At 40.2% G+C, this 18,915-nt stretch overlaps 1 protein-coding gene across 4 annotated transcripts in view; it reads left to right on the forward strand.

Annotated features, from left to right (window-relative positions):
* Positions 1-18,915, forward strand: part of CAMSAP1 (calmodulin regulated spectrin associated protein 1) — a 170,166-nt gene that overhangs the window by 81,117 nt on the left and 70,134 nt on the right. For all 4 annotated transcript variants that reach the window (XM_033960900.1, XM_033960901.1, XM_033960899.1 and 1 more), the window contains 2 exons: positions 8,157-8,248; positions 13,608-13,692. In XM_033960900.1, coding sequence (XP_033816791.1) covers positions 8,157-8,248; positions 13,608-13,692 — 177 coding nt within the window. The remainder of the gene's footprint in view (positions 1-8,156; positions 8,249-13,607; positions 13,693-18,915) is intronic.

Raw genomic sequence — 18,915 nt, forward strand, 5'->3', positions numbered from 1 at the left:
GAAATTGGTAACCAGTGTGCTTTTCGTAGAAGAGGTGTGACATGATCATATTTTTTGGAGTTAGTAATAATTTTTATTCCTGTATTTTATATAATTTGTAGCCTTCTTATTTCTTTCTGAGTTATGCCATGTTACAATGTATTGCAGTAATTCAGCCTAGAAATAGCCAAAGAATGAATTAGAATATTAAGAGTTTCTGGTTTTAAGACTTTGGATACAGATCTAATGAGACGTAGCTTATAGAAACAGTTTTTAACTATGGAACTAATCTGATCATGAAAAGAAAGTTCTTGGTCTAATAATACTCCTAGTATTTTCGTCGTTGTTAATTTTTGTAATGGGAAATTGTCTAAGAGTATTTGTGATGAGAATGTAAGATCCTATTTCCATGGAAAAATCATTATTGAAGATTTGGTTGCGTTCAGGGACAACATGTTGTCTTTAAGCCATTGACTTATTTGTTTTTAACTTATTATTTATATTTATTATCTCATTGGAATCAGCTATATTTAATGGATACAAAAGCTGGATGTCATCTGCATGGGCAAAAGAGGAGAATCCAATGGATTGACTTAAAGTGAGGAGTGGCGACAAGAAAATATTAAATAAAAGAGGGGACAAGATTGAGCCTTGAGGGATGCCATAAGAGTTTGTATAGTTGTTTGATGATGAATTGTTGAAAATAGCTTTGGCTGACCTATCTTGAAAATATATTTTAAACCAGTTTAGCACTTGGTCAGAAATGCCAATGGAAGACAGTCTCTTGATGAGTAAATGATGGTCAATGGTATCAAATGCAGCAGATAGATCAAGTGAGATCAGGAGGACAGATTTATGGTGATCTAGGTGGTATTGGATATTGGTTGTAAGACCTATCATAGAGTGTTCTGTTGAGTGATTAGATCTGAAGCCTGTCTGATTAGGATGTAATGTATGTGGTTTTTTCTACAAAGTTGCTTACATGATTGAAAACAACCTTTTCTATTAATTTAGCGATAAAGGGTAGATTGGCTATGGGTCAGTAATTTGACTAATTGCAATTGAGTCTTTATTATTGGACGGATGATTACTTCTTTCCATTCTTTCTGTATAAATCCTGTGGTTAAGCTAGTTTCAATCATTGTCTGAATAAAGGGACCAAAGAAGGAAAAAAAACATTTTATTTAAAAAAATGAGAGATTGAGTTGGAGCCTGTGCCTTTGATGTTAATACTTTGTAAGAGTCGTTTAAGGTCCTCTAGGTTTGGTATTTGAAAATTGGCACACTTTGAAATAGGTAGAATTTGTGTTGGTTCCGTGTCTACATTAAAATTGATTTTTTTAACCAATGCTATCTCTAATTTTATTAATTTTGTTTACAAAATAATTGGCAATATTTTGTGCAATAGGTTTATTTTCTAAATCTGAGGTTTCTATTCTTTTTGGAGCTGTAAGGTTTTTTTTAAAATAGCAAAGAGGGCAGAGGAATTTTTAGCACTTGAAATTTTATTGGAATAATATGTTGTTTTTGCTAGGTTTATTTTAGTTTTATAATGTTGCAGTTGTTCTTTATATTTACTTAAGTTATCTCTTGATTTAGTTCGTCTCCATTTCCGTTCTAAAGTCCTAAGTTGTTTTTTGATTAGTGTAAGTTCATCTGTGAACCAAGGATTTCTTATTTTCTTTTGACTAGTTTTTGTGCGTAAAGGGGCTAATTTTTCTATTAGTTGTTCTGTTGCACTGAACCAAGCTTTAATTTGTTCATTTATTGGTAAAAGACAAAAGTCTTCTATTTTTAAATTAAAAGATGGAATAATTGAAGGAAGTTCCCTTCAGTCTATTCCCTTCAGTATTTTGAATGTTTCGATCATGTTAGCTTTGCTCCAAACTTCACAGATGGCCTCCCTAGATTGGGATGGGGCGGATTCATGCCTCGTTTGCAGCGCATGGCTGTTGGATGTGCAGCCGTGATCCACGTGTGCTGCAGCCTGAGAGGGGAGCGAAATTTGTACGAATGCGGTGCCTTCTACCTCCGGAGAGACCCTGCTTGAGTTTTCTGCCCCAATTTCTGTTACAATTGCTTTGGGGGGCTCTCGGGAGAGCGCTAGCGGCATGTCGGCGAAACGCAAGTGCGGTTCCAGAGAAAAGCCTCATAGTCTTCCAAGCACTCTGAGGTGCATAGGGTGGCTCTTGCTGCAAGAGATCTTTTTCCCCTGGAATTTGTAAATATGCTCTATCAGGCATACTTAGTTAAGAAGTCCATGCCTGTGGTCACCCCACTAACGTCTGGGCCATCCATGGGGACTACATCTCCGCTGGACCTGGGGTCTTTCACTTTGTTCCCTAATGGGAACCCCGGAGCAGAAAAGGGCAATGCCCTTGATTGCATCAGGCACTCTCTCGATCCCTCTGCTTTCACAGGGAGATTCAGTGGCGTTCACAGATGTGGCAAATCTGGCGGAGCTCCGTGATCACGATCCATGGGTCCCGGAACCTGGCTAATGATCCTACAGTACGCAGGTTCTTCAAGCCTGTTCGTTTGGAGGACCTCATTAATGAATCTCTGCAGGAATTAAAGCTGCGGCTGAATCAGCCGATCCAATCAGAATGTTCTCTTATGAGTGATCAGAGACTCCTTTCCTGATAACCATGATGTGGTTTGTGTCCTGGTTTAGATTAGGAATAACCTGGAGGGATCCTTGAAATGCGTTCGGGGCACGGCGAGGCTTTACCCCATAGCGGTTGGTTTTACCAAGTGCTTTGCTTCTCCAAAGATGGATACAGCTGTGTCTCAGGTCACCAAGTGTACTTTTCTCCCTACTGATGGAGGGGTGGTCTTGAAGGATGTTCAGGATAGGCATGTGGATTTCATCCTTAAATGCTTGTTTGATTCGGCTTTGGCCGATGTCAAGGCAGCGACAACCTCATCCTTCATTGCTCGGGCATTCCACTCCAAACTAAGCCATGACCCTGGCACTGTGGCGCTGTGTGATTTGGATTTTCTCATCTCCAGGGTGGATTATATGGCTGATGCCTTATATGATATATTGAAAGTTTTCACCAAGCTGATCACTTATTCGGTGTCCGACCAGAGGATGCTGTGGATCAGGCAGTGGCCTTTTCTAAGGCCACCTTGAGCAAGTTGCCCTTTAAGGGACAGCTTCTGTTCGGCCAGAGTCTGGATGACCTTATGGCGAGTGTACAAGACTGCAAACCCAAGGCTTTGCCAGGGAACAGGTCCTGTCCCGCCAGGAGTTCGGGGCATTCTAATTTTCATCTGTTTCAACGTCATCACCAGTACTCAGGTCCTCTCTCCTCAGGGCAGCGGTACCCTTTTTCCAGGCCGTTCTTCGGGGAGTCTTGCCATCAGCAGTCCTCAAACACATCCAGCAGCTCCCCCTAAGAAACAACTCTGACACCAGGCCCCCGATCTCTCTCCCACGCATCAGGGGGTGGCTGTCGGTCTTCCTGGAGGAATGGGGGACCACCACATCAGACTGCTGAGTCTTGGAGGTTCTTCGTGACGGGCTCAAATTGGAATTTCTCTATCCTATCTCCAGGTACTTTCTGGATTCCCCTGCAGGCTGCCCTGAGAAAGCCCTTCAGATGCAGACCACGGTCCACAGACTGTTAGATATTGCAGCGATCGAGCCTGTGCCAGAGGGCAACTTGGGCTTAGGGAGATACTCTATACACTTCATTGTTACAAAGAAAGGATCTGAAAATTGGAGACAGATCCTGTATCTCAAAGCGGTCAATGCGGCGTTGAAGGTACCCCACTTTGACATGGAGACGGTGTGTTCCGTCATTACTTCAGTGGCACTGAGGGAGTTTCTGGCCTCCCTGGACTTCACGAAGGCGTATCTGCATCTTTCTGGCGCATAGAAAGTTTCTGCGGTTTCATGTCCTGAAGCAGCACTTTCAGTTTGCGGCTCTTCAATTCGTATTGGCAACGGCGCCCAGGACTTTCACCATGGTGATGGTGGTAGTGGCAACGCATCTTCGCTCCCTAGGTGTCCTGGTCCATCCATATCTGGACAACTGGCTGATCAGGGATCCAGACAGTGCAGCAGGTAGTTCACTTGTTGCAGCGTCTGGGCTGGGTGATCAACCTTCAGAAGAGTCACTTTGAGCCCATCCAATATTTGGAGTACTTGGGGGTCCGCTTTCACATGAGGCAGAGCAAAGTTTTCCTCCCCGTGTCCCATCAGGAGAAGATTCGGAAAGTCATCAGAGACCTTCTGGTTGCTCCAACCCTGACTGCCTGGCAGTATCTCCAGGTCCTTGGGGCTCATGGTGACAATCAAGGTAGTTCCATGGGCCAGAGCCAGATTACATCCTCTGCAGGAAGCTTTGTTGTCCCGATGGAATCCGCAGCAGGACCCATTGCCTGCCCTCCTGTCCTGGATGGCGGTGGCGTGCAGCAGCATGGAGTGGTGGTTGCGTCCCCTAGTCCTGGCCAGGGGCCTTCCACTCCAGATTTCAGATTGGGTGACTGTCTATGGACGTGAGTCTTTCCGGCTGGGGGAAAGTCTATGTTTGTTCCGATGCAGGGCTGATTGGCACCCTCTGAGCACAAGTGGTCAATCAATCGCCTGGAACTGATGGCGATTCGGCTGGCCCTCCTGCATTTCCAAGCCCGTCTCAGTCATCGAGCTGTCTGAGTGTTCTCAGATGATGCCATGGTGGTGGCTTAAGTCAATTGTCAGGGGGGAACGAGGAGTCCCTCCCTGAGCATGGAGGCTCGGTTTCTTTTTTGCTGGGCGGAAAGACACCTGGTAGTTCTGTCCACGGCTCACATGGCAGGTGTGGACAACTTTCAGGCAGACTTTCTCAGTTGACATACGCTGGACCCTGAAGAGTGGTCTCTCTCCCGGAGAGCGTTCAAGTGCATAGTTCACCTTTGGGGGGGGGGTCCCAGTGTTCGATCTCATGGTGACTATGGCAAACAAGGCTGATCGGTTTTACAGTTGTCGAGAGGCCTGCAGCGACGGCCTCAACACTCAGGTGCAGCCCTGGTCTTAGGAGGGTCTTCTTTATGCCTTCCCTCCGTGGCCCATGATAGGGTAGCAGAGCACAGGGGGCCGGTGATCCTGGTGGCTCCTGACTGGCTGAGACGGCCATGGTATGCTGACCTGGTTCGACTCTGACAGGTCGAGGGTTGCGGTTGCTTTGTCACCCTCATCTCCTCACGCAAAGGCTAATCACTCTGCAGGACCCAGACTGCTTTGGTCTTATGCCATGGCTCTTGAGCGCACTTGACAGACCTGGGATATTCTACTGCAGTAATAGCCTTGTTGCTTCACAGCAAACGAATGTCCATGGTGGTGGCCTATGCAAAAGCTTGGCAGTGCTACCATGCATGGTGCACCAACCGACAGAAGAATCCTTCTCCCTCTGTTCCTTGGGTGCTGGAGTTTTCTGCAGGATAGCTTGAAAAAGGCCTTGCATTGGCTTCACTATGGGTTCAGATTGCAGGTCTCTCCTGCCTGGGCCCTATTGCCTTGAGGCAGTTCATCAGGACGTGGTCTATTTTCTACAAGGCGTGGTTCGTCTGAAGCCTCCTTTGTGCCACCCTTGCCGATGTGGAATCTGAATCTGGTTCTGCGCTCCCTGGCTCACCCGCCTTATGAGCCTCTAGAGCAGGCGTCCTTGATGGATCTCACTATCAAGATGGTATTCCTTGTAGCTATCACATTGGCTCAGAGAGTTTTGGAGCTCGCTCTTGTTGGGATCCTTTCTTACCGAGGTGCTTTTGCGTACGGTTCCTTCTTTCCAAAAGTGGTTTCTGTCTTCCATATGAATCAGTAAGTCCGACTGCTGGCGTTTGTTCCTTTTAGTTCAAAGACCCAGGACTGGGTGCTGCAGTCCCTGAATGTGCAAGTCATTGCTGGAATTTGGCGGTTACCAATGAGTTTTGTCTCTCGAACCATCTTTTTGTCCTGGTAGGTCCTGCACACAAGGGCAGGGCTCGGTGCTTGGACCCGTACTTTTCAACATCTTTATAAACGATCTGGACATAGGTACGACGAGCGAGGTGATTAAATTTGTGGACGACACGAAGTTATTCAGAGTAGTGAAGACGCAGGGGGATTGAGAAGATCTACAATGTGACATAATCAGGCTTCAGGAATGGGCATCGACATGGCAGATGAGATTCAACGTGGATAAGTATAAAGTGATGCATGTCGGTAACAAAAATCTCAAGAAACTAGTTTAAATGCCCCCTTCTGACAGTGCAGGCTTTCTCTCCCTATAGCACTGTTTTATCATTCAGGTTTCTAATGTTTCATAACTGTTTTCTTGTTTTCATTCTTGCAGTTTTGCATATGCTAATATGAGCAAAATTGATTTGTCTGGCAGGGAGTTCCCCATTCCCCTCATTTATTTTCTTTAGATGTTACTGGCTGCTTTAAGACTGACTGGTGTCCAAGGGACATGCTCCAGGTTATGCTATCAGAGGGAGGCGTTAAGACTTCAATCATCTGAGGCTTCCTACAGTGCTTGGTGGCAAGGGATGCATAACCTACTGGTTCTGGAATAAAGGGAGGATTTGAAAGAAAGAAGATTAGTAAAGGTAAGAACCTAATCTTTTTTTCTGCTAGTGTGACCTTTAACTTCTTGGAGTGTGGTTGTAGATGTGAAGAAATGTCATCTCTAACTGCATTGCCAAAGTTTAGTCTTTTAATTGGTGGCTAATTGAGATGTGGTGTCACCTTAAACAGAACCAATGGCCAGCTGGCATGTAGAAATAAACATAAATATTGATTATTTTTTTCTTTGTGTTTGGAGGTTGGGTCTGACACAAAAAAAGGTTTTGAGTTCAGAAACAAGGAAAATTGCTGGAAATAAAAGTATTGCAATACCTGATAGAAAGTGTTTTCATCTGTATATTAATGTCTGAAAATTACTTTTGTAAAGTTACATGGCTCAATACTACATATTTTTTGGGGAAACCCCATATTATAAATAAGACAATTATAACAAAATAAATAAATAAGTGGCATATTAAAAAAAAACGTCTAAGTCCCCTTTTGGCCTAGGGTTTTAAAGGTTGAAAGTAGAAGCAGGGAAAATGTCCATTATCAAAAAAAACATCCACAGGAGGGACCTAAGATAACTGGGCCGATTCTGATTGGTCCAGGTGCCCCAAGCCTCACCTGTGGGCGGGGTTTGAGCCGCCTGGGCCAATCAGGCCCTAAGGCCAGCCATTCCGGAGCTGGCTGGCCTGTCGGACGGACGGGCTTGGCACCCGTCTGTCTGACCAACAATTTTTAAGGTGGGGGGTGGGGGGATCGTGGGGTTGGCGGGGGGGTCACGGGTTGGCGGGGGGGGGTTAGGGGTGTCACCGGGCCAGGAGGGCTTGGGCTCCCTCCTGGCCCCATCGGACTCGGTGGGGGGGGAGTGTTTGGGGATTGGGGGGGCAAGAGGGCTTGCGCTCCCTCTTGCCCCCGATGCTGTCGGGGAGTCGGCAGGGCAAGAGGGCTTGGGCTCCCTCTTGCCTGATCGTAATAGCCAGAGGAGGGCTAATTGCTGCACGAGAGATGGCTCATCTCTCCTGCCAGCGATGGTGATCGCCCACCCCCCTCCGAACCACGGCACTTCGGGGTGAGGATCGCCGACAGGGGAGATGCCCTGCCGTGATGCTCACCCCGAAGTGCCGCAGTTCGGAGGGGGGTGGGTGATCACCATCGCGGGAGGAGAGATGAGCCATCTCTCCTGCAGCGAACTTTGCAGTAGGGGGTAGGCAGGTTGCTGGGGCGATCAGCTCAGCGGCCCCTTTTCGGCACTTATACCTGTTTTGACTTGGTCTAAGTCAAAACGTATAAGTGCCGACTAGGCAACCTGCCTAAAGTTTTGATTATACCTGCTGTACGCCTAGGTGTAGGTCGGCCCACCACCCGCCCTTTCCCCTTCTCTAAAAATGCCTCTTTTTGCTCTATGCGTTAAGAGGCAGGGGACAGGCCTAAACTGGTTTTAGATACGTCTAAAACCAGCTTTGATTATGGGTACTTGGACGATCAGGCTTTTTGATCGTCCAAGTACCCATTTAGGCCACTTTTTAGACAGGTTTTTTTTTTATTATGAGCCCTATAATATATTAATGTTAATTTTGTATGCTAATTTTATCCTCTGAAGTGTTTCAGTAAATGTTTTGGTATGTGTGTTTTGCTGCAGTGGTAAAGGGAGCCCTGCCTTCAGTCCATCTCATCCTTTATTGCCTTTAAGGCAGAAGCAGCAGAAATCTCTTCAAGAAGAGGATGATCCAGGTAAGCAGGGCTTTTTTTTTTTAGCTTCCTGAGAAAAATGAGATGTTTTAAGGCTTTTTGTCTATCATATATAGTTGAATATAAACCAACCCGAATATAAACCGAGGTAACCTTTTCCCCCCCCCCCCCCAAAAAAGGAAAAAAGGTTGACTCAAATATAAACCAGGGAGGTTAATATTCAAGTGCAGTGCCTTGCCAGGCTCTATATCCTGTTCCCCCTCCCTCGCTGCTCTGCCAGGCTCTGCATCCAGCCCCCTCACTCATTCCCCTGCCCTGCCAGTCTTTGCACCCAGACCCCCTCCCTCCCTGCCAGGTTCTGTTCCCTGCCCCCCTTACCTCCTGATGACTTGCAGGTCTTCACTGGTGGTCCTGCAGTGGCTGGGATAGGAGTGATCCCTCCTGCCTCTTGTCCCAGCCAATTTAAGAATTTTTACCTCCCTCCTGCCTTCCCCACATACCTTTAGCATCCCTGGTGGTCCAGCTGTGAACTGCAGCAGGAACAAAGGAAGTTTGCTCCTGCTGCAGTTAATTGCTGGACCACCAGAGCTGCTAGCTGATTGGTTGTCGTGAGTTCTTAATGGCCATGAGAACTCTGGAAGGGCAGGAGCGACCTTCCTTTGCTCCTGCCTGTGCAGAGCTGCTAGCTGATTGGCTGCCACAAGTTTTCGTGGTATGCTAATGTTCTTCTCTGAGGACAAGCAGGGCATAGTATATGCCACAAGTGGTTGATGTCAGTGTAGATGCTGCCCAAAGTTCTGAATTTTGGTGGCCCATACCACACATATGTGAATGCTGTCATTCCTCCTCAAGTCATGTGGAACCCACAGTTTTACTTTCTCTGCAGAGCTGTGAAGAGATTGCGGCAGCAAGTGTCGTTCCCCCCCTTTAGAGTTTTGCCTTCCTGCCTTTCAGTCTTTGTGTGAGTAGCATGAGACTTTTTTCTTTCGTTTCTTTTCCTCCCCCCCTTTTTTTCTTAGTTTTTTCACCATTTTAAATTTGTTCATTCTTTCACGACTTGTGGCCATTTTAGGCCTGAGCTCCCAGCTGGAGCTTGAAAAAAATAGATTAAAAAAAAAAAAAACATTGAGCCTTTTTCCCCCCATGATGTCACAGAAATCTGCCAATGGGTTTAAACAGTACGCAGACTGTGTTAGGACCATGTGTATGACTGACCCACATGATGTGTGCCTAATTTGTCTGGGAACTGTTCCCTCTGTGCTAAATAGCAGAAGAGAGCACAGAGTCCTTCAAGTATCTTGAAGTGACTAATGAGTTCTACAAGTCCAGATAGGTTGAAGGTCCATTTAAGGAGAACCAAAATAGGGAGATAAGGCCTCTAAGGCAATCACTGTTTAAAGAATTAGGGATTCATTCTCCTATGTAATTGAGCTCATTCTACCAAAATTGTATGAGCATCTTGGTCGTGAGCAGTAACGCCAACTAGTATTTGTAGAGCAGTTACCTGATTGTCTTTTATACATTTGTTAAGCATTACAGATAGGATATAGGTGCAAGGGCTGAAACTTCTTTTATAGTGGAAGTCCTTCAAGCAGGGATTACTTATTCCCAACCATCTTGAGGATTGCATTGATATATCCCACAGGTTCTGGACTGGTCTGGTAAGGATGATAAGGAAGGAGAAATTAAGCCTTATCTGATGATTTCTTTCCGTAGTCATATCAGTCCAGTCTAGAGTCCTCATTTGTCTGCTGTATTGAATTTGCAGTTTATGCCAGTTTTACTCCTCTTCTCCTATGTAAGTTGTATTTTGCTCATACGGTTCTATTTGGTTATATGTGTTTATTATTCAATTCAAATAGTTTTTTCCCCTTCCAAGTTTCCAAGTTTATTAGGTATTTTTGATTTATCGCCTATTCAAAATTCAAGGCGATGTACAAATAAAATAGTTGGTAACACACTTACAATTATTAAATTAAACAAACGATTATCTAAAATACAAATACACATATAACATTACATTTAAAGGGTATTTGAATAGATTATAATGAAACATAAGGAAAATTATTTAATGGTTACATTCAATAATACAATCATTAATTCAAATTTAAAATATTTAATTAAATTCAGGGGAAAAACAATAGGAAGGGGGACAAAGACAATTGACCTTTTAAGTTATGGAAGCGGAAAGAAAAAAAGAAGAATTAGTTATTAAAGGCGTCAATATATAGAAAACTTTTAAGTTCTGACTTAAATTTTGTTAAGTTTTTTTCTTGTCTTAGGTACAATGGAAGATTGTTCCAAGATTGAGGGGCTGTTATGGAAAAGATAGTGTTACGCCTTGTGTTGATAACTTTTAGTGAGGGAATTACTAAAAGTTGCTGGTCTTGAGATCTAAGAGATCTAGAGGTAGTATAGGGTATTAAAAGTCTAAATATAAAGGCAGGAGTTTTGTGTTCTAAAGCTTTAAAAATGAGTAAACATTGTTTAAATACTATTCTATGTGCTACTGGGAGCCAGTGGGCTTTCTTAAGTAGGGGTGTGACATGATCAAATTTTTTAGCCTTATAGATTAATTTAACAGCGGCGTTCTGGATTATTTGTAATCGTTTAATTTCTTTCTGTGACAAGCCTGTAAATAGTGCATTGCAGTAGTCTAATTTAGAGACTACAAGTGAATGAATTAAGATATTCAATGATTTTGAACATAAAAATTTAGATATCGATCGAATCTGACGAAGTCTATAAAAAGTAGATCTTACGACTTGACTTATATGTTCATGAAAAGACAATTTATTGTCAAAAGTAACTCCAAGTATTTTAATATTATTAGCCATTTTTAACGAAATGCCTTTAATAGTTATAGGAGAAGAAAGTATTTCACAATCTTTCCAAGGAAAGAACATAAGATTTGATTTTTGAATGTTTAAAGCGAGTCTTTTGGTTTCAAGCCAGTGATAAATTTGATGTAATTTCTCATTTATTGATATTATTTCTTGCGGGTTATTGGTGTTAACAGGATGTAGTAATTGGATATCGTCTGCATACGCATATACTGTAAATCCAATGGATTGGCACAGTGTCAACAGTGGAACTAGGAAAATGTTAAATAAAATCGGCGAGAGTATTGAACCTTGTGGGATTCCATACGGAAGGGAAAAACTATTGGAAGTAGTATCATTGAAAGAGACGCTTGATGTGCGGCGATCGAAATACGACTGGAACCAAAGTAATACTTGGTCTACTATCCCAATTGATTGAATTCTATTTATTAAGAGGTCATGGTCAATAGTGTCAAAAGCAGACGATAAATCGAGAGAGATCAATATGACAGAAGTATGGTGATCTAAATGATATAGTATTGATGTTGTTAAACCGATTAAAGAATGTTCAGTAGAATGGTTTAATCGAAATCCTGTTTGGTTCGGGTGTAGCACATTTGTTTTTTCTATGAATTCTGATATTTGGTTGAAGACAATTTTTTCTGTTAATTTAGCTAAAAACGGGATATTAGCAATGGGCCTATAATTATTTTTAATATCAGTGCCAATTTTTTGATCTTTGATTACCGGGCGGATAAAAGATTTTTTCCAAAGTAATGGTACTTTGCTTTGTTGTAAACTTGTTTTAATCAATGTGTGTATATATGGCCCAAATATAGAGAAGTATTTCTTGAGAATAAAAGGTGGTATTGATTCGTTATGTGCTCCTTTATGATTAATAGTTTTAATAATAGTTTCTAATTCAGTAAGGCTGGGTATTTTAAATTGTGAACATTTGGCAACGAGTGATGATTTGGGTTCATGCTCTGTTTTAGATGATAATGCTTGTTTTATTGAAAAATTATTTCTTATATTTTCTATTTTGTCAATGAAAGTATCTGCTAGTTCTTGCGCAGTTGGAAGAGGTTTAATGGCAAGATTTGATTTATTAGAATGTTGATTAATAGATTTTAGTATGTTATATAGTATAGTTGTATTTTTAACTTGAATAATTTGTTTTGAATAATATTTTGATTTAGCTTGTAATATTTTTTCCCTATAGAATGCAGCATGTTCTTTAAATTTTGAGAGATTTGATTGGTTTTTATCTTTTCTCCATTTTCTTTCTAATGAACGAAGTTGTTTTTTGATTAGGTTTAGTTCTGAATTAAACCAAGGATTGTTTTTCTGACGTAATGTAAAAAATTTTGTTTGCGTCGGGGCCAGAGTGTTAATAAGAGTTTGGGTAGCATTTTGCCATATGTATAAGAGATCTTCTATGGTAGTTGAATTTAAGTCACCAAAGTCTATATCGAGATTTAATACGATAGATTCTGTTGAAAGCTTTCTAAGATCTTTAAATTGTCTACTTTGGGGAATTTGATTTAATTTTAATGTTTCTGCTGAGATCGATATTGATATTAAATGATGATCTGACCAAGGTAAAGGTTGTACTGAAAGGAAATGAAAATGGGATTTATTTGACAATGATATAGGGGTTAATATCATGTCAATAGTATGGCCTGCTTTGTGTGTTGGAGCTAAAAATGATGGGGATAGATCTATTAGTTTGAGATGAGAGAGAAATTCTTTAGTATAATTATTGTTTGTGTCTTCGAAATGAATATTAAAATCTCCTAGCACTAGTGGATTAGAGGTAGATGAACAAAAATCAAAAAGTAATGATTGCAAATAGAAAAGAGTATTGCTGTTGATAGGTGGTGGAAGATAAAGTAAAAGAAAATCTAACCTAGGTTTCTTAGTCAAAGAAAATTGAAGAAATTCTATCGGGCTGTTAGGAGGGGAAGAATCTGATTTTATCACAAGTGAATTCTGAAAAATAACTGCTAATCCTCCACCTCGTTTTAGAAGACGATGATGAAAGATAAAAGAATATCCTGGGGGACATGCGTAGGAAAGATAAGCTTCCTCCCCTTCTGTGAGCCAGGTTTCTACCAGGCATATTATGTTATAGGAAGATTGTGTGATCATATCTTTTACCAGATGATACTTACTTTTAATTGAACGAATATTTATTAACCCCATTTTTATTTGACATGAAATTGGATGATTAATCGTTTTAACGTGTACTAAGTTTGAATTGTGAATGGAGTAATTAGAATTATTAGTTAACTTTACTGAATGAGTTTTACAAGGTCTGTGGCCAATAGCCACTGGAATTTCATGAACTAAATTATCCATTTTAAGTTGAAGAGATAAGTCTCTATTGCTTTGTTGCTAAAAATACTGAAGATCTGCAGCTGTATGGTGCCCAAATAATGCAGACCACACAAATCTGTCCCCATCTACTGCTCAATGGATATAAACCCACAGATTCTGGACTGGACTGGTCTGGTAGAACTAAAAGAAAGAAAATTGTATCAGGTAAGTCCTAATTTCTCCTTCTTTCTATATTTTAGCTTATCGGCACCGTTCTAATTCTTTGAATCGAGTTGATGGACAGCCACGAGGTTCAGTAATTGCTTGGCCAGAGAAAAAACCCAGGTGAATATATTGTTTGTATTTTTATTTAGAAACAAGCTATGTGTCTGTAAATTCCAGTACTTCAAAAAGATACATCCTAAGTACGAACAGTGGTGTTGTAAAAGGGGGAGGGTATGCAGGCTGTCCCAGGCGCCGTCTTGGCAGGGGCGCTGGTGTCTCTCCTCTGCCTCCAATGCATACCTCTTGAAATGTTCGCCAGCACAAGCAGCATTTTCCATCATGTCCTGGTCCCGCAACCAAGAAGTGGCGTCAGAAGGAAGCTGAAGCCGGTGCGTGTAGGTGGTGGAAGATGATGCTCATGTCGGCAAACATTTTCAAAGGTAAGCGGGGGGGGGGGGAGGAGGAGTGCTCTAGCGGTGGGGAAAAGTTAGGGGGTGCACAGCATGGCACTGCTGGGCTTCACTGCCCCGGGTGCCTTTCCTTCTCGCTACACCACTTAGTATTAACACTTGCCCTTTATGAAATCTATTTTATATTCTTTAGCAAACTTCTCCTTGAGATGAACTGTGATCTGAACACTCAGTTTTGAGAATGGAATCCAGTTCTTGTGTGATTTATAAAAAGACGTAAAAGATATCAATACACCATGTGGGTTTTTTTGTTTGTTTTTTTACTGGACTAACATACATTTTTTGACTAGCTTTCAAAGGCACCTTACCTTCAGGTCAGAAAAGAGAAAAGATGAAAATATCTGAATATACAAGTGAAACATAAAAGTATACCAATGAAAATCTCTTAAGGAAAGGTTGGGGGGCTGAGCAACAGGGAGAGATCAATAGGTTATCAGAAGGTGATAAAGCAGAATTATGTGATGGAAAACCCAGATCTCTGCTAAGACCTCTCTTTTCTGGTGTCAAAATATTTCATCATCTTAACTTCAATAGCCTTACTTTCCTGGATTGTTTTAAAAATTCATCTTAGTATTCTGTCCATAGTCATTGAGAAAGTGTTCTGGTTAGCTTTGTGGTGGTTTTCTTTTTCTTTTTAAATTTTTATTAAATATTTTCATAGTCAAACACATTTCAACTGTAATATATTACTGTATAGCCATCACAAACTTCATCCAATTTTAAACAGTTCAGTGCAACTCAACTCCACATTCAGCAACCCTCTCCCATTCCCTTCTTATTTATTCTTCCCTCTTAGTCCTCAAGCAGTATTGCTGCCCATTTTTGGAGCTCTGCTATGGTTTTATCGTAGAATTGCATCTCTTTACACATCTGCAATCAAATGTGTACCATGGAAGCTTTCTCCTTCCATTATCTTGCTGTATCCATTTTGGCTGCAAGCATCAGTAAATGTATCAGGTTGTGCTCCAGATCCCATTTCTCCCCACTCCCGTTACCAGATCCCATTTCTCCCCACTCCCGTTACCAGATCTCATTTCTCCCCACTCCCGTTACCAGTGTGCATTTTTTTGGGGGACACTGCTCCAATGATATTTTGTCCATTTCCCCAATATAGTCCCAGACTAACCCTCCTCCCCAACCCCTTGATTTGGGGGCATTCCCACCTCATAGGCTCATAGATGCCCCTGAGACCACAGCCTTACTGACATAACCCTTTCCCCCATATCCTGCCTTTCCCCCTTTTACCAAAGTAAGCTGTATTTGCTTGTAACTGTTGTGCACTGATATACATACTAGTACACTTCTTTCCAACTAAATTTGGAGCCAAAACTAGGTCCCTCCTTCTCTTATAGTGCACCATAGATTCTTAATAGTAATTTCTTTCCCTTTCTCATTTATACGGTATCTCTTTCAACTAGTTGTTTTTCCCTTGGAAGATTGCTCTTTGTTTCACTTTCCACAGTATTTTTTTTTTTTATCTTTATTCCTTTTTATTTCTTTCAACAAGTGTACAGTGTTATTACAATTAATTTACATAACACACTTGGCATTCTTAAACAATATTATTATACATAGTTTTTATTCACCCCCCCCCACCTCCCACCCTTTTCCATATCAATAAAATATTCCTTCCAAATTTATATATAATTATACATCCCTTTTTGATAATACAATTAATCTGACATGAAATCTGTCCCTCCCCCATCCTTCTTCCTCAAACACTTTAAACATTTTATTATACCCAGTAATGCACAACAATAATATCCCATCCTATTACATATATCTCCTTATTTTTCATAACAACATATTTCCAATATTTTTTCCCCTCCCATCCCATCCCATTTCTATATATTATCCCCTAAGGAAAAAGAATAAACTTTACTCGTTTATAATATTCAATTAATGGCCTCCGCACCTCTTGAGATCTTTAAAATACCCCCTCTGTATCGCAAGAAATCTTTCCATCTATATACATATGACAAACTGAGTTCCACCAAAAATTACAATTCAATCTAGAACAGTCTTTTCAATTAGTTGTTATCTGTTGAATTCCCACTCCCGTAAGAATCAACAATAATTTATTGTTTGCTGCAGATATTTGGCATTTGGCCCTCATACACATTCCAAAAATCACTGTGTCATAGGATAAAGCCACATGACTCTCCATCAACATATTAACTTGATCCCATATTGATATCCAAAATGCCTGAATACATGGACAATAAAATAAAAGATGGTCTAGAGTTCCAACTTCAATTTTACAATGCCAGCATCTATTAGACTTAGAGCAATCTAATTTTTGTAATCTAGTAGGGGTCCAGAATGCTCTATGCAACAAAAAGAACCACGTTTGCCTAATAGATGCTGACATCGTACCTTTAATTCTCCAAGACCAAATACGTGGCCATTGAGATGCATTAATCTGATGCTTAATCTCAATGCTCCAAATATCTCTTAATCCATTTTTAGGCTTCTTATTCAAATAATTAGATATAATTTTATACCACTTTGCGGCCTGGTGACCCAGAAATATCTGCCTGGAAACATAAGAATTCTAAGCTGTAATGATCATTTAAAGATTTCCATTCAGGAACCCCACCTGAATAGCCTGCTTCAATTGCAACCACTTATAACTTTGTTTTTTATTCAGACCATATTTATGTTGCAATTGTGAAAATTCAAGCAATTATCAATTATCAATTACTTCCGTTAATGATCTTATACCTGCTTTAATCCAATCTTTCCAGACAACCTTAAACCCGCCTATTTGTATCTTGGAGTTTACCCAAATAGTCTGTTGTTTTGATTTTAAAATAGAATCAGTAGTTAATTTGTCTACAAACCTTAATGTTTTCCAAGTATCCATTAATGCTCTATTGTCCTTACGTATTCTAGGCACTTTTATACCAAGCAAAAGATCAAGCCTAAGTGGAAAGATAAGTGATCTCTCCACCCTTAACCACTCTGGTAATTGTTCCAAAAGCTCTGGGAGGACCCAATACATACCTTGGCGCATGATATAGGCCTGATGATACCTATAAAAATTGGGAAAATTTACCCCACCCTCCTCAATTGGTCTTTGCAAAGACACTAAAGCCACTCTTGCAATTTTACCCAGCCAAATAAATTTAACCAGAATACTATTTAATTTTTTATAGAAAGACCCCTGAAAAAAACACTGGTATCATTCCAATTGATAGCAAACCACAGGCAAAATCATCATTTTAACAGTTTGTACTCTTCCCACCAGGACAAATGTAAAGGATTCCATTGCTCACACAACTCTGTAACTTTTTGTAATAAAAATTTTTCATTTATTCTCATTGTCTCTTCAAGTGTTTTATTCAGCCAAATACCTAAGCACTTTATTCCATCCTCTTTCCATATAAAAGGGAAAGAATCAAGTATACCTTTTGTACAATGCACATTTAAAGGTAAAATCTCTGATTTAGTCCAATTTATTTTGTATCCTGAGAATTTTCCAAATGTATCTATGACCTTCAGTAGACATGGGATTGTTGTTTCCGGATTCCTCAAATGAAGCAAGATGTCATCTGCATAAGCAGATACTTTATATTCCACTCCAGCACATGGAATACCCTGTATGTCCTTTGCCTGTCGAATAGCTAATAATAAGGGTTCAAGAACTATATCAAAGAGCAAAGGAGATAATGGACAACCTTGTCTAACTCCCCTCTGCAACTTAAAAGCATCCGAAAAATTATTATTTATATATAATCGAGCAGTTGGGGAGCTGTACAATGCTTGTATCATTTGTATAAATCCGGATCCAATACCAAACCATTCCATAGCTTGATACATGAAACTCCATTCTACACGATCAAAAGCCTTCTCAGCATCTAGTGAAACCAAAAAGCCGGATCATTAATTTGTTTTGTTAAATAATACATCTGAAATGCCAGTCTAGTATTATTAGAAGAGTGTCTTTGAGCAACAAATCCAGTTTGATTCATTCCTATTATATGCGGAAGAGCTTTAGCCAATCTTAATGCTAAAATCTTAGCTAATAATTTACCATCTACATTTATTAAAGATATAAGCCTGTAGTTTGAAACCAATGTTGGATCTTTATTTGGCTTTGGCAAAACAATAGTTAAAGATTCTGCCATAGTGCCTGATATACAACCTTTATTCAGTTGATCCTGATATAATTTTAATAAATACGGTAATAGGGAAATTTGAAATTCTTTATAAAACTCTACTGTAAATCCATCTCCACCTGGAGCGGTCCCAACTCTAAGGGATTTCAATGCCATTTGTAACTCTTTTAATGATATAGGTTTATCTAAACTTCTTTTTATATGATCAGGAACCTTAGGACCTTCAACTAAACTCAAAAAATCCATCCCATCTTTCTCTTTATTTAAATAAGACTCCGAAGAATACAATGACTTATAATATTTTAAAAATTGTTTTAATATATTTCCAATTTGAGAATGAGAATTTCCTAACTCATCTTTAATTATGCTTATTTTCTCCTTCCTTTTCTTTGCTTTTAAATAATTTGCCAATAATCTTCCAGCCTTATTTGCACTACCATAATATACCACCTACTGAGCAAAAATATCTTTCCTTACTAACCCAGAGGAAATTTCATTATATTCACATTTTTTTTAACAATATTTGAAATGTCTCCTGTTCCCATTTATTAACTAATTTTAATTCCAAATTCTTAATTTCTTTTTCCAAATTCACATATTGTTTTCTTAACAGTTTCTTTTTATATGCAGAATATGATATAATTTGTCCTCTCATAGTTGCTTTGAAAGCATCCATAAAATTCCAATCGAAATTTCCTCTAAATCATTAAGTCTAAAATATTCATTTATTTTATTTTGAAATTCTGTGCAAA

The sequence above is a fragment of the Geotrypetes seraphini genome, chromosome 10, assembly GCF_902459505.1.
Source record: "Geotrypetes seraphini chromosome 10, aGeoSer1.1, whole genome shotgun sequence".
Taxonomy (NCBI): domain Eukaryota; kingdom Metazoa; phylum Chordata; class Amphibia; order Gymnophiona; family Dermophiidae; genus Geotrypetes; species Geotrypetes seraphini.